The sequence below is a fragment of the Cinclus cinclus genome, chromosome 18 (assembly GCF_963662255.1).
Source record: "Cinclus cinclus chromosome 18, bCinCin1.1, whole genome shotgun sequence".
NCBI lineage: Eukaryota > Metazoa > Chordata > Aves > Passeriformes > Cinclidae > Cinclus > Cinclus cinclus.
The window spans coordinates 8,412,124-8,424,604 of record NC_085063.1 but is presented as its reverse complement, the minus strand read 5'-3'; the positions used below and the strand labels follow the sequence as shown (position 1 = coordinate 8,424,604).

The 12,481-nt window shown below is 52.7% G+C and overlaps 1 protein-coding gene across 2 annotated transcripts; it reads left to right on the top strand.

The window, feature by feature from the left end:
• Positions 1-1,274: 1,274 nt before the first annotated feature.
• TBC1D20 (TBC1 domain family member 20) lies at positions 1,275-9,905 on the top strand. Of its 2 annotated transcripts, XM_062505138.1 has the most exons (9): positions 1,317-1,394; positions 2,399-2,868; positions 3,625-3,810; positions 4,934-5,017; positions 6,490-6,676; positions 7,464-7,565; positions 8,429-8,570; positions 9,227-9,414; positions 9,548-9,905. In XM_062505138.1, exons 1-9 carry the CDS (start codon positions 1,330-1,332, stop codon positions 9,819-9,821), a joined length of 1,698 nt encoding a protein of 565 aa, XP_062361122.1. In that variant the 5' UTR covers positions 1,317-1,329; the 3' UTR covers positions 9,822-9,905. The 2 variants fall into 2 exon arrangements, with proteins under 2 accessions (XP_062361123.1, XP_062361122.1); XM_062505139.1 differs by lacking the exon at positions 2,399-2,868 and having other exon boundaries at positions 1,275-1,394; positions 4,937-5,017.
• Positions 9,906-12,481: the final 2,576 nt, after the last annotated feature.

The window sequence follows — 12,481 nt, the reverse complement described above, 5'->3', positions numbered from 1 at the left end:
CCTGTCACACCCATGGGGAGCAGTGCAGAGAAGTCTTACACAGATGTCACAAGCCAAAGTCTCTCTTAGGAGAAGGATCTTCTGCCATAACAAAAACCCCTCCTCTTCTGTCTCAGCCATGATGGTAGAGAATTGAGATGATGAACCAATTATTAGGTGTTTGTGCCTGTTGCCACTCACTGGATTTCTGTGATTTGTTTTCAGTCACCTAATGCTAGGGTGAGTTCAGCTGATGTGGCTGCAGACACAATGGCACCTGTCCCTTTCACTGACCTCTCATCCCAAAGCCATTGCAGCAGTTGTTCCCCTGGACATTGAGTGATCTTCACGTTCATCAGTGGGTGCTGATACCTTGGTCTGCAGCTCCTGCTCATCCCAGGCACCCATTCCTTGTTTGTTCTTGGGAGAGGATGGACATGTGCTTCCATGTTGCTTAGTTAATTTTAGGGTGGAGCATGTGGGCTGGATTAAATTGATGTGTGGGACAGGGAACACTGCCCCTTTCTGTGAGGATTGCCAGCAGGGAGATGAGGTTTTTCACATAAACCAGGATAGCTTTCTCCTCCATGCCTTCATCCAGTGGAAATCCATTGTACTTAATCTTTTATATCCTAAAGTGATGTGAAAGTTGGACTGTGTTGACTGTTACCTCAATGTGCTGTAACGTAAAAGCACCCAGTATGACAAAATACAGCTTGTTTGCACTGGTTCTGAGCTATGCAGGACATTTTACCCAGTTCTTTCGTTATTCCAAGCGAGGGAGATTTGCATAAGGATTAGACGTGTGGAAGAGGAAGCTGGGAGTGGTGGATGGCCCCAGTGCCTGTCAGCCTTCGCACAAAGCACGGAACCCTGTGCATGGAAGGAGCTTTGTGGACCTGACAAGCCCTTACAGAAGGGCCGGGCGCTTGTTCTTCCACTGCGGTGTCTCAAAGCATTGACCGGGGAGTGCGGAGGGTTTGTGGGATTTTGCGTGGTGGCAGTAACCACTTTGTGCAGCACCACTGTGGGTGTTTTACCCGCCCCCGAGAGCGTTGGGAACAACCCGTACCGCGAACAGCGGGGAGGGCTGGGTTTCGGTTTTTGCCTTCTTTCAAACAGCCCCTGATGCGCGCTCGGGCGGACGCATCCACGCCGCGCGCTCCCCCTTGCGCATGCGCGGCTCTCCGCCCGTGTGAGCGGCCTAGCGGCGCCGCGCCTGCGCACTACGGCGCCGTGACGTCCCGCCCGCGCGCCGGCGGGCGGGGGGAGAGGGCGGGGGCGGGACAGGACCGGACGGCGCGGGGAGCGCGGAGCCCCGGCCCGGTCCGGTCCGGTGTCCGGCCCGGAATGCGCCGCAGCGCCCGGGAACATGGGCCGGCAGAGCCCGCCGAGCAACGGCGTCGGCGGCCACGGTACGGACTGGGCCGGGCTCGGCGGGCGGGGGGCGGTGGTTCCGCTGAGGGGGCGGGGGCTGGACCGCCCCCTGGCGGCGGGGCGGGGCCGGCGCTGCGCTCGGAGCCGCCCCGGCGGGAGCGGGCGGGGGAACTGGGGGTCCCGGGGGTCCCGGGACTGAGCGAAGGGTCCGGGCCACCTCGCGGCTGTGCGGCCGCCGCGGGCTCGGGCGGACGGGAAGCAACCGAGCGCGGTTGATGCTGCCTGACCCGAGCCGGGCCCGAGAGCGGTCCCTGGCTGTGAGGACTCTCCTCGAGGGTTCTGCGGCAGCGCCGGGCTGGCCAGATCTGGCGAGGCCGTGTGTTCGGTTCCTGGTGCCTGCAACGGTGCAGAAGCTCCGACGGACCCATCTGGGTTTTAGACCGCCCTTATCTTGGGTTTGTGTCTCTTCTTCCAAGGGTGAACCTGCGAGTTAAGGTCTCAGAACATGTTTTGAAATGCACAGGATTTGGTAATACTCGCAGCTATTGTCACCTGTGTGTTTAAAAAGTGTAAATATCGGGGTCTTTATTAGTAAGTTTTAGAGGAGAAGCCCGCAATATGTGCTCCTTCCTTCCCACTACTCCTTAAGTTCTTCGTGTGTAAACAGTTCTTTCTCCCGTAGGCTTTGTCTTCTTCCCGAGGTATCGGTATGTGACAGGCCACTGTGTGCGTGTGGCAGGGGATCAGGAACAGCTGGGGGTAGGGAACTGGCTGGGAATAGGGAACCGGCTGAGCAGAGCTGGCTTCTGTTGTGCAAATAACTGCTACTGCTTGCACAAGGGGCGGGAAAGGGAATAAAAGGAACTGTATTCACTGTGTGAGCAATTGGAGATTTAATGTTACCAGGAGCTTAGAATTTGGAGGGAGGTGGAGCTCTGTCGTAGGTTACAGCTTGTTTTGATCCAAGAAGTTTTTTGAAAGGGTCTTTGAGAAGGAACAGCATCCACTGCTCGACCTATTTAGCGTCTGTGTGTGTGAACAGGCTGCCCACCTGCCGGCTCCCTTCAGACCTCGCTGAGAGCTGCACTTCCAACCAGGAACTCGCAGGAGCAGGGCCGGGGCAGTGGATGAGGTGCCACGTGGGCAGAGGAGCCACCTCCCCTATCGCTGCCGGGAGGGCACAGCTGTTTCTCCATCGAAATCCTTTTAATTCCTCCCTCCCCAAATCCTATTTGGACACGTCCCTTATAGAACGAATCCTGTTTGGATCCCAAGAATTGTTGCATCTATGGGAAAAGCCTTTAGGGAAAGGCAGTGTTTGTGGCCTCATCCTGCACTCCAGTCCTGCAGCTGCTCAGCAAAGCCTCCTTACTGGGAACTCCTCCAGTGTGGGATATCAAGTGGCTCTCGGCTGCTTCTCTCTTTCCTCACATGAGGCAGTGGTGACAAATTCCACCATGTGGTGTGAAGTAGTGTCCCTTCTCCGCTCCCTGGGAAGCACTCTGGTGTCCTGTAAGTGTGTCTAACCCGAACTTCGTGTGTTACCCCCTTCCCTCCCTGCCCTGAGTTCCTGTGCTCCTCAAAACAGTGGGAATTATTTCCTACTGGCTGAGCTGTGTGTGTACTGATGGCTGGCAGGTCTGTGTTTGCTGTAGGACAAGTCAATACGCTTATGATTCTTTAACTGTGGTATAATTATGTCCTTTCTTGTGTCTGTTGCTGTCAGTGGAAGTACTCAGGCTTCTTCCTAGGACGGCTGCACCTGGGAGTCGGTAGGAACACAGTTCTGGGAATGCTTTCCTAACCTTTTTAGAACACTTTCCTAAGTCGTGGTCTTAGGAAACACTTGACATCTGAGTTGGCAGCTGCCTCAGAGAGCAAGGAGTTTCTGGATGGCTTTGCAGGGCTGTCTTGATCCTGTATGGAGCCATGAGCTGTTGGGAAGGACAGGAGCCAAGGGTTCCATCTGGGCACTTGTGGTGGCTCCAGTGTCAGGAGGAGCAGCATTTGCCTCCCACAGTGGGACCCCCAGGGTTGATGGGAAAGTAGTGAGAGTGCCCTTTGAGGTGCTCCCAATGCTGAGCCTGCAGAAATGGGGGCACTCAGCTGGAGGGGTCACCACCAGAGTCATCCCTGTCCTGAGAGTGTGACGACTGTCCCATGTCATCTCCTTTGTGTGTGTATGTGACGTCGCTGTGAGTGGCTGTTGCTAGCTCCCAATGTGTGCTGGCACTGCCTGTCAGCTCACATCTCTGTGACCTTTTGCAGACTTTGATGCTAAGAAGAAAAGAAAAGTGGCAGAGATTTACCAGGCTCTGAACAGTGACCCCATCGACGTGGCAAAGCTGAGGCGGATGGCAATCAGCGAGGGCGGGCTGCTCACTGATGAGATCCGGTGTAAAGTGTGGCCAAAGCTGCTCAGTGTTAATACAGACGACCTGCCCCCTCTTCCAGGTATGAAACAGCCTGGACTCAGCTGCCTGGGAGGAACAGCTCAGTGACCTTTGTCACTAGAGGAAGGGCGTGCTTTCTGGCCTGCCTTTTCTCTGTGTGTGTGTTGCATTTCCCATTAAGCTCATGTACAAAGGGGACTCACTGCAGCACCAATACTGTGTTTATGTAAACAACATATGACTTCTGAAAACATTTGTTGTTTTCTTTAGTGATAGTCATGGAATCAGTTTATTGTGGATGCAGTCAGTGTGACCCTGAGTATTAGCTGACATATGTAAATTCACCTGCAGCATAAAGAATCAGGCTTGATTTATTTTTTGCTCCCATGAAGAGGTGGCTGTGCTGAGCCCTGTTGTGGCCAAAATTCTGCCAAGGTGTGTCTCCCAGGAAGCAGTTGTTATGTGAAGCACGTGTGGTTTTCGGTCAGAGCAGGCACAGGGACAACAACCTTCTTGGTGAAGTTCCCACATGGTTTTCAAACCTTAGCAATGCAGGAGCTCTAGGTCCTGTAGCTTTTATAGTCACCCAGGACATAGTAGGTTGCTGTTCCTGATTCTGTGGTCATTTGGAAATGTGTATCCCCCCACCTCAGTCAAGAGCCAGGTAACATTAGGGTGATGTGAGGTGACCAGAGCTGCTGGAAGACAACATTTAACTTTGCACAATCACATAGAAGGAATCTGCTGGCTCGCTGGTCTTTTCTGTTTTATCTGTCTTAGCTAACCCTGGGTGAGGTTTACCTCTGAATTGTTTCCATTTTATAAATGATTATTTGTGGTCTCCACAGCACTCCTCCAGTGTTGCTGCTGAGTACACTTCGAATTGCACAGCAAAACTGTGGAGCAGAGATATTTATACGAATGCTGGGAGTGCTGCTGTCAGTTTAAGCATTTTAACATGTATTGTGTAAAGAAATAATTGTTTCATTTGCTGTTAGTGTCAGAGTGTGTGGCAGTAAAAGTGCAGGGACAGTGCTGATATGGAAAAGGGGATATACAGTGGAGCAGTGGGTGTGTGCAGCTTCATGTCCACATTCATCAGGGATCTTCCCAGCTCCCTTATCTCACTCTCCTCCCAGCACCATTGCACTGACTCATGTTAATCCTGTTCCTCTCTTTCTCAGCAGGGAAGGAGCTACGAGAGGACAGTAAGGACTACCAGCAAGTGTTACTGGATGTGCGGCGATCCCTGCGCCGCTTCCCACCAGGTGAGGGGGATTCTGCTCTTCCCACTTTGTCAGGGCAAGACCGATGCTGTGGGGCTCCTCCTGGCTCAGACCCCCCTGAGAGGCTGCAGAAGGTGACACTCCATTACTTCAAGGGCCTGACTTCTAGAAAACACTTCCCTTGTGAGCTCACAGCAGCTGCTTCTTGCAGTGAAACCCTTCTTCAGCCATCAGTTTCCTTCAGCTTTCTCTGCACAGATGGTTTTTGATGTGGCTCTTCCAACGTTCCACTTCCCCTGCCCCACCAAGCCACTCTGCCAGGAGGCTGCTACTGGCAGACAGTTGCAGCAGAGAGAGGACAGATCCTGCATGGATCCTGCACGGATCTTGTGCACCATGACCTGTTGAGATTAGGACAGATGGAAAGCTTGAGAAATATGCCATTTGCTTTGGTTTATTTTAGTCCATTGTCTAGCTCAGGGGCAGGGAAGGCGGGTTTGTCTATGCTTAGAACAACTCCTGGTATAAAACAGTCTCAGAATCAGGTTCTTCCACCAAATTTAACGGAACTTAGAACATTTAGAAGCAAAATGGTTTTGCAGTTGTTTAGTTCTGATGGGAGGCTGGTGCTTTATGTTATTTATAAAACACTAAATCCAGCAGCTCTCTATGCAGAGCAGTCGTTATTTCTGGCAAAAATCCACTTCCCTCTTCTGCCTCTTTTATTTTGTATAAACACTTGATTCACTCTGATTCCTGCAGGCGTGGATGCTGTGTGCAGCCTGATTCCTGGAGGCTCTGCTCCTACAGATTTTTTTTGCCCTTGAATGGCAGCCTCCTGCCTATTTTTAGTTGCATTAGTGAAGCAGAGGAAAGGAGAACTTTGTCGTTGCAGGATCTCTGCTGGGACTCTGCTTAGCCTTTGGGCATTTTATCTGTTGACAAGGACTGCCAGAAACTGGCTGCAGCTGTGCAGGGCAGGAACAATGTTTTCCCTGTGACATCCTGTCCCTAAACACATGTTGTTAGCAGGGAACTGACAGAAAGTTGTGCCAGTGGAGGCCTCACAGTCTGATGCAGTTGGCATAGTTTTTGTGAAAATGGGTCCCGTTTAATTTTTTTTCTAGAACTCCTGGGAAATTAATAATTACTAAAACATCCTCATCAGTGCTGGATGTGCAGAACAATTCTCTCTTCACAGCAGCACTGTGCAAACATCTGTAAACCCTGCTCCCATCCTCCACAGTGCCTTCCTTGCAGATAAGGGTTCTGCAGATCTAAAGATGAAACCTCAGCAACTGGCCAGATTCCCCTGGTCTTGCAGAGTTTTGGGAGACAGCATTAGGACTTTGGATAGTTTTTTTCTGACAGTTTCTGCCAGATGTGCACCACATCCCTTGGGATCAGGCAGGTTAGTAAATGCACATGTGCTCTCCTTGCACACCACAGTTGCCCTTGCTCCCACAGCAGGAAGTGGTAGATGACACAGCTGTGCCACTCTGCTGTTCCCACAGGGATGCCAGATGACCAGAGGGAAAGATTGCAGGAGGAGCTCATCGATATCATCCTCCACGTCCTCCAGCGCAACCCCCAGCTCCACTACTACCAGGGATACCATGACATCGTGGTCACCTTCCTCCTGGTGGTGGGGGACAGGCTGGCTGCAGCACTGGTGGAGAAGCTCTCGACACATCATCTCAGGTATTCAGTGGGAGGAGAGGAGCCAACTGCATTTCCTCAGGCTGTGGGGACACCTGTGCAGATGGAGCTGGCCTGGAAGGGGAGCTGGGAAGGCAGAGCCTTGGGTTAAAGCAGCTGCCTGTCATGCCTGGACACAAAGGGGTGATTGAGAGCAGCCTGACCACACAACAGCATGTGGTTTTGCAGGGAGCTGTGCCCTGGGGAAGGGATAATTGAAGGCTGTCAGTTAATTTGCAGCATCTCTTGGAGTTGGAAAAGCCAGCACACGTGCATTACCCATGGTTGTGTGGCTCTCAGGACCTCTGCAGATCCTGTGGGCTGTCTCACCACCTGCCTCATGCTTGTCCTTCCTTAGCCCTGGGCAGTGTGGTCTGTACTACCAGTGTCCTGTACCCCACATGAAGAGTCTTTACTGTTTGTGCACTGAAATAAGAGCAAGCTTCCAGCTGGAGAGTGTGGTTTGGAGGGATTATCTCTCCTCTCCCAGGCAGGAGTCAGATTTTGGGTGCTGGAAAAGCTTTATGGTTCTTGTGTGCACTGCAGCAAAATAAGAAGTGTCAGCTGACAGCAGCATGATGGTCTGGGCCTGGATTCTTTGTGCAGGTCAGCCCTGTGTGTCGCAGACAAACTGGAAGGAGGCTGCTCCAAAGAGACAGAATTCCTTGGGGGTGGGGGCCACCCTGCCAGCAATGCTGTTTATTGCACATATTTCACCTTCTGTTGCCTCCCTGGAGGGAGAGCTTGCTGATGTTGCTCAACAGAAAAGAAGTTTTCAATCTTTCCTTAGGGATTTTATGGACCCAACAATGGATAATACCAAGCACATTTTAAATTACCTGATGCCCATCATAGACCAAGTGAACCCTGAGGTACATGACTTCATGCAGAGGTATGCAAATGTTCCCTTAGAACCTTGTGGCTCTCCCTTGCCTGTCTCAGGTTACTGTTCACAGGGTTGTTTTCACCAGCACCACAGTGGCTTCCTTAGGGCATCATCAGTTGTTCCACAGCTGATGGTAACACCCCAAAGCCAATGTGGCACTCATTTCTGAGCAGGTTCAAACCTGTGCTGCCTGTCTGGAGGGGTTTTACATGGTGCCATCTTCAGCCCATATGTCTGTAGTCTGTATTGGAAGGGCTGGGGATTTGATGACGATGTTGTACAAATGCTGCTTATGCTTCATGTGACCACTTCTGTGGCTGATGGGACCTTGCTGTAGTTTTTTATTAGTTCTGGGGATAATTCCCAGGTTTTGCATTAGGGACACACAGGTCTGCCTGGGCAGATCAAATCAGAAGCAGGAAAGTAAATGGGAAGAGTCAGTTCAGAGCCCTTTTTTGGGCAGGTGTGTCTTTTTTTCACAGACACAATGTCTTTGGGTACCAAAGTGATTATAAACTCCCAGAATTAGGAAGCCCTCAGGGTAGGAAGGAACCCAAACAGCTGTCTCTGCTGCAGGACTGTAATTGCCCTCAGGTCAGCAAGCCAGACAGTGCCATGATACGTCACACGTTCAGGGTCCCCTGAAAGCAGTGTTTGGCCCCCAGTGGATGTGACACAGGTAATGGTAGCACTTTGCACAGAGGATAAACACTTTTTTGTGTCAGAGGTGCAGTTCCTGCTCCAGGAAAGTTTAGTGCTCCACTGACAGCCAGCTCTATTTCTCCACACACAGCTGTGCAGTGCAGGGGTGGCTTGGGAACATTTCATCCCTGTTTCCAGGCTGACCTAATGACTTTTTCTCTCTGTAGTGCAGAGGTGGGAACCATCTTTGCTCTCAGCTGGCTGATCACCTGGTTTGGCCACGTTTTGTCTGACTTCCGGCACGTTGTACGATTATATGATTTCTTCCTGGCTTGCCACCCACTGATGCCCATTTATTTTGCGGCTGTGGTAGGTATTGATGGAATGGTCAGGGATTAACTGTGCTGTTCTGAGGTGGTAGGAGTTTGGGCTGCAGAGAGAGGTTGGCAAAACCCAGTGCTGGTGATGTCCCCAGCTGTACCCTGCTCTGCAGACGCAGCCAGTTGGTAAAGGGCATAGAAAAGGCAGGTGGGATCCAAGGGAATTCAGGGTAGCCTGACGGCTTCCAAATATGCAGGTTTTGCCAGTTCAGTGCTGTGGAGGCAACATGACACAGTGTTTTTATTTCCTTTCATGTGTTGCTCCTGCTTCTGGTCACATACTGGTATGCCTGGCTGGCTGGGGACAGCCCTGCACTGTGCATCCACCTGGCCACCCTGTGGCAGAGGGCAAGTCATGAAGTCAAACCCTGCTGAGGTTCTACCCACGTCTCTGACCTGCCATTAGCAGGCTCTGCTCAGCAGACAGACCTAAGTACCCTGAAAGAGGCTTTCCATGGCCTCAGAGTCTCAGAAGGGGTTTGGCATTTCTCTTCCCAGTGAATGCTTCACTGCAGTGTGTCCTCTTGAAGAAGGTCTTTCAGCTAGAAATAAAGTGGGTTTTTTTCTGGCTCTGAAACAAGTGTTAGCATGTGCCAAGGAAATTGTCCCCACTTCCTTGTCTGTCCCCCTCTCACTCCTCTGCAGATCGTGCTGCACCGGGAGCAGGAAGTTCTGGATTGCGAGTGTGACATGGCCTCTGTCCACCACCTCCTGTCCCAGATCCCACAGGACCTTCCTTATGAGTCTCTGATCAGCAAAGCTGGGGACCTTTTTGTCCAGTTCCCGCCTTCCGAACTCACCAAGGAGGCAGCTCAGGCAGCTCAGGCAGAACGGTGAGTGCTGGGCAGCCTATGTGTTCCCTACATCCCCTTGTCAGATCTTGCCTCCCTGTGGAGGTCTTCCTGACTGGGGGCTGGTCCCAGAGATGAGCTGGGGATGCTCCTTGACCTGTTCCTTCTCTTGCAGAACTGCGGCTTCCACTTTTAAGGACTTTGAGTTGGCATCAGTGCAGCAGAGACCAGACACTGTGTTGAGGCAACGTTTCAGAGAGCGGCTCCGAGGGGAGGAGCGCCTCCGAGGGGAGGAGCGGACAAAATCCATCTTGACAAAGCCCCGGACCAACCGCTTTGTCAAGCTGGCAGTGATGGGGCTGACGGTGGCTCTAGGAGCAGCTGCCCTGGCTGTGGTGAAAACTGCACTCGAGTGGGCACCCAAGTTTGAACTGGAGATTTCCCCTTGAAACCGGAGGAAAGGCCTTTGCTGTCACTGCATCCATCCCCAGCAGGAAGGGCTGATGTTTGATTAAGGACGTGTCCAGAAACAACCTGTCTGAAGATTATTTTTTATTCTTACTGCATCCAGTAATGCCTTTGACCTTTTTGACAGACACTGAGGGAACCAGCTCAGCAGGACAGTTCCCCATACAACGCTCACCTTGTTCCCTTCTCCCTTTGCAAGGGTGAGCAGACAGGCACTCGTGCTGTCCCCTGAGGAACCAGAGGTATGGACAAGTTTGGCTGTTCAGGCTGTGCTCAGGTGACTGTACAAAGGGAGAGCTGTGCGTGGGCTGTACCCAAATGATCCTGCATTCTCCACTGGGGGAAAACTAGTGGGAGTGAGAGCAGATCCTCACCTGGAGGAGAGTGTCCAACAGGGTTTGTTCTGGGTGCCTGCATGTGTGAGGATAGAGGACTGTTGCACTCCTGAGGAACAGGGCAGCCCTTTGGCTCTTCATTGCTCCAGTGTGCCCCATGACCTGCCTTCAGCTTTGCCGGTGCTCCAGCTCTGCCCTGTCCTGTGAGCACCCTCTGAGCAGAGCCAAACCTTTCCCACACCCTGGCCAGCACAATGCTGTGATCTTCTCTTAAGTGTGTAACAGTCCCTGGCTCTTTTTGTTTCCACATCTTTGCAGCCTGATTTGTTTGCAGGGGCCAGGAGCAGACCTTAGCTCTCAGGCACTGCCACTGCTGCGCTGGCAGTACTGTGACCATATCTGGGGTCAGTGAAGTGAGACACCAGTGTGGTCACCCTGCTAAAGGTGTGTACTGTCATGTGCCAGGTTATGCTACCACAAGGCTTAATGGCACTGTAAACACCCATTGCAGACTTCTTTAATGGCTCATTTAAGAAATGTGTCAAAAACCTCCCCCACAAGCTGATCAGTCTTCAGCATGGCCCGTGGAAATAACATGAGTGGTTTCCCAGAAAGGCCACCCTGAGCCCTGCATTCATCTTCCACCCAGCTCACATCTTCCCTCCAGTCTCACTGGCGGTCCCAGCACTCCCTACCCTCCAAGTTAAGCAGCAAATCCTTCTAGAGAACTCAGTGGCCCACTGAGACAAAGCCAATAGACACTCTATGCCTCTACCTCTCCCCCAAGCTGCTAAATCTCCCTCAAGTGCCCTTACCTGTCCCTCACAGCTCCCTCCCGCTGCCCCATCATTGCTCTGTTGTGCCCAAAGCCATCTGTGCCATGGCCAGGGGCTGCATACCTGAAAAGGAAGTGTTTGTTTAAGGGGTTTTGGGATAGAGAGGAAAACTCATGTCCTGCGAAGCTCAGCATCCCCCACTCCTACCCTTCTTGGTCCATAACTGCCCTGGGTATGTTCTGGTTTGCCCCATGGGCCCTTGCTCATGGAAGGGCTGTGCCTTTATGGCCAGAGGGCAGGTGGGCAGCTGTCATTCCTGGCTTGTGTTCCCATTAAGCTCTGAGCAGGAGTTCCCTTTGCAGGTGAAATGTGGAGTGTGTGAAACTGCCCTTGTCCAGGCAGGCAGCAAGACCTGTTCCTTCCTCTCCTCAATGGTGACAGTGCCCTTGGAGAGACCTGCTCAGGGGGCTCCTCCCAGTGTGGCTGAAGGCAGAGCCCATTCCTTGGGACCCCCAGAGCAGCAGAGCAGGACTGAAGGCAGGATCACTTAGCACTTTAGAAATCATTGGTGCAGGAGAGTGTGATGACCTGGGAATGCTGCTGGAGGGCCTAGGACTGCTCTGTACAGCACCCTGAAGGAGGGGATGGCTGGAGTCCCCCAGGAGGAGCCCCTGCAGCCCCTCCATTCCCTGGCCATGATGCACTTTAGTTATTGCGTTGTCCCCAGGAAGGGAGAAGGGCCTGGGAGGAGACCGTGGCTGCGGGCGCTTCACTTACTCTGTACAAAGACTTACATACCCCCTGTAAACACAGATTTCTACAAACCCTAAAACTGTAAAATAAAGTTACTAAACACACCTCCTGCCCTCCCCAGGCCGGGGCTGCCAGATATGCTCTTGTAGCACCCTGTGGCACAGAACTGGCACCTTCCCTGCAGCGTCCAGGCCAGCTCATTGTGGCCTCACACCCAGCAGCCCCGTGGGAAGAGGAGCAGGAGCAGAGCCAAAGGGTGCATGCGTGCCCCGGTCACTGTTCTCCATCCATCTGCCTCGCTCTGGGCCAATGCCAGGCCTTGTGTGTGCTGCTGGCTCTCCAGGCTGTCCCCCCCCATCAGCAGCATGGGGCTGGAAATAGCCTGACCTCCCAGCTTGCCCTGTACCCCAGGCCGGGTGCCTGGCTGCAGGAGGAGATCCCAGGCATGATGCCCAATTCCCAGGGCATGCTTCGCTGAGCTGGGGCGATGCAGCTGCCTTTGCCAGACTGGAAGCAGGTTTGGCTGGATGGCTCAAGGCTGGCAGCTGTTTTGGCTGTTTTTAATTGCCTGTGGCTTCTCCAGGAGCCATTTTCTCAATAATGTTTGGAGCTCTTTGGGAGGGATACCCTTTGGACAGCAGCGGGGGAAGGAGGAGTGGTGGCAGAAAGAATGTGGCACTTTTGGGGTAGCCAAGAGGCTACTGCCACATGTGACTCAGAACCAGGACAGTGGCAATGTGTGCATGGGCCTGTGTGGGCCGCACTGGACACTGGACA